Source organism: Lycium barbarum, chromosome 9, assembly GCF_019175385.1.
Source record: "Lycium barbarum isolate Lr01 chromosome 9, ASM1917538v2, whole genome shotgun sequence".
Taxonomy (NCBI): domain Eukaryota; kingdom Viridiplantae; phylum Streptophyta; class Magnoliopsida; order Solanales; family Solanaceae; genus Lycium; species Lycium barbarum.
Window position 1 is genome coordinate 88,752,173 of NC_083345.1, and position 2,947 is coordinate 88,755,119.

The window sequence follows — 2,947 nt, forward strand, 5'->3', positions numbered from 1 at the left end:
TATCATACTTGTCTCCAGTCATTTTTTTACTCAGTCATGATCTTCTTTATCGTACTTCATGCTTTGCATACTCAGTATATTTTTTGTACTGACTCCCTTTCTTCAGGGGCTGCGTTTCATGCCCGCAGGTACAGATTCTCAGTTTGGTGATCCTCCAGCTTAGGATTGCTACTCAGCTGCTTGGTGAGCTCCATTGTTCCGGAGCTTAAGTCATTTTGGTACAGATCCTTTTGACATAGACGTTGTTATACTCTTAGAGGTCTGTACACATGTGTGGGTGGTATTTATTGTTTGGTCAGCTATACAGATGTAGTTCGTTTTGGATAGTCCTGTGTATAGTGGCAGCCTTGTCGGCTTGCATCTTTGTTATGTTTTGGTTAGCTGTGACTTCTTAGGAGATAGGTTCATTTTGATATATTACATGATGCGTTTACAGCATGCTTTTACAGATTGCATATTGTTTTCAGTTTCAGTCTGATTATATCTAGCAAGTTCATACACGGGTGCCCAGCTCGGGCACTAGTCATGACCATCAGTTTGGGTCGTGATAGCTTCATCGCTCAGTCCACACTAATTATAGAACCAATTCTAAAACTCCTCAAGAAAGATGCTCCAACAAAATGGACGGAAGACTGTCAGAAACCCTTTGACACAATCAAAAGATACTTGTCAAATCCACTCGTTTTGGTCCCGCCAAGGCTGGAAGTGTTATACCCCGTATTTTTATATGTCGAATTATTCGCAAGCAAATCGACTCAAGTTAAAGACGGGATTATTTTCGGACTTGAAATAGGAACTTTTAATTTTCTATTTTAATTAGTACACAAATTATTTATAAATTTTATTTAGTGTAGAAATATTATTAGAGATTAGGGATTAATTAACCATGATTATATTATTAAGTGGGTATTAAGGAGTAATTAACCTAATTAGTGCATCAAGTGGGCCCCACGGAAATGTGGACAATTGTGATTGGGCATGGGTGAGAACATGTAGTGAGACAATGTATATGACGACGTTATGAACCTTGGAATTCCTTTACAAGTTTCCATATTATTCTTAGATTCTGTATGACTATATCGAACAGGTACGTATACGGGTGTCCAGGTCGGGCACTAGTCATGGCCCACAGGGTTAGGTCATGACAGGAAGTCCTTTGTTGTTGTACATATCAATGTCAGAGAATGCTTTTGGGTGCATGTTGGCACAAAATGACGAAACAGGAAAGAAAGAGAAAGCCATCTATTGGAAGTGCACACCCTGTGAATTCAGATATTCTTTGGTAGAAAAGACGTGTTGCGCTCAAACCTGGGTGTCTCGGAAGTTAAGACATTATATGGTTGCATACACGAATCATTTGATCTCAAGAATGGACCCCCTAAGGTACATCTTTCGCTAGCCTATGCCGATAGGGAAGTTGGCCAAATGGTAAATGCTATTAAGTGAGTTCGACATTCAATACGTCGCATAGAAAGCAGTTAAGGGGCAAGCATTAGCAGATTTACTGGCAGAAGCCCAGTAGATAAAAAACCAGTACCTTTGTGGACTTACTTCCCGGATGAAGAAATAATGACAACTGAGAGTGGAGAAAATGAAGATGAATTAGGCTAGAAACTATACTTTGATGAAGCAGTCAACTTTAAAGGGTCAGGAATCGAGGCTGTCTTGGTTTCAGACTCAGGCCAATATTATCCAGTGGCCGCCAAGTTGAACTTCAATTGCACCAACAACATGGCTGAATGCTAGACATGTATCTTGGGTCTACGTTTAACCCTTCACATGGATGTGCAAAACCTTCAGGTAATTGGCAACTCGGATTTGTTGATTAATCAAGTTTGAGGAGAATGGGCCACAAAAAATGAAAAGATCATATTGTATGTTGGACTTGTGCAAAGATTGGAAGATTGGTTCCATGAAGTCAAATTCAAGCATATACCAAGAACACAGAACGAGTTTCCTGATGCATTACAACAATAGCATCCATGATTCAGCATCCCGACAGTAGGTACATTGATCCAGCAAAGTTGCATTAATCGACTCACTGTGCTTTTGTAGAAGCAGAGACTGATGGAAAACCTTGGTACGTTGACATTAAAATTTTCTTGGAAAAAGGAGAATATCCTGAAGGAATCACTATCAATCAGAAGAAGACCATCAGGAAATTGGCGAATGATTTCTTTCTCAACAAGAATGTTCTGTACAAAAGAACCCCGTATTTGGGATTGCTTAAATTCGTTGACTCCATTGAAGCCACAAGATTGATTGAAGAAGTGCATGCTGGAACCTACAGGCCTCGCATGAACGAATTTTTGCTAGCAAAGAAAATCTTAAGAATAGGTTATTACTGGATGACCATGGAGAATGATTGTAGCAAATTCGTCCAGAAATGATTCAAGTGTCAAATTCATGGGGATTTGATAAAGGTCCCTCCAACAGAACTGAATGCTATGACGTTGCCTTGGCCATTTGTGGCTTGGGGCATGGATTTCATAGGACCAATTGAGCCAGCTGCGTCAAACCAACACTGTTTAATTTTATGCATCAGTAACAAAGAAAGTAGTCGCGGATTTTGTGCGCAAAAACATCATATGCTGATTTGGCATCCCAGAATCAATTATAACCGACAATGGGGCTAACTTGAATAGCCACTTAATGAAAGAAATGTATGCGTAGTTCCGAATCACTCACTGGAATTCGACCACATACCGGCCACAAATGAATGGGGCTGTGGAATCCGCCAACAAAAATATCAAGAAGATCCTCATGAAGATGATTGATAACTGCAAAGACTGGCATGAACAACTGCTGTATGCATTACTAGGATATCGCACAACTACTAGAATTTCAACCGGAGCCACTCCATACCTGCTGGTCTATGGAACTGAAGCAGTAATACCAACCCAAGTAGAAATCCCTCCACTTCGAATCATACAAGAAGCTGAGTTGG

The 2,947-nt window shown here is 40.2% G+C and overlaps 1 protein-coding gene across 1 annotated transcript; it reads left to right on the forward strand.

Moving 5' to 3' along the window:
- The first annotated feature begins 1,748 nt into the window (after positions 1–1,748).
- On the forward strand, positions 1,749–2,390 carry LOC132612024 (uncharacterized). Its single transcript, XM_060326373.1, has 2 exons — positions 1,749–1,800; positions 2,056–2,390. Exons 1-2 carry the CDS (start codon positions 1,749–1,751, stop codon positions 2,388–2,390), a joined length of 387 nt encoding a protein of 128 aa, XP_060182356.1.
- The last annotated feature ends 557 nt before the right edge of the window (positions 2,391–2,947 follow it).

What these genes read in the sequence shown, in the direction of transcription:
- LOC132612024 (XM_060326373.1), top strand. Translation starts at nt 1,749, where the DNA reads ATGTATCTTGGGTCTACGTTTAACCCTTCACATGGATGTGCAAAACCT. An exon ending in TGGATGTGCAAAACCTTCAG is followed by an intron (nt 1,801 to 2,055) that starts GTAATTGGCAAC and finishes GTGCTTTTGTAG; the next exon opens with AAGCAGAGACTGATGGAAAA.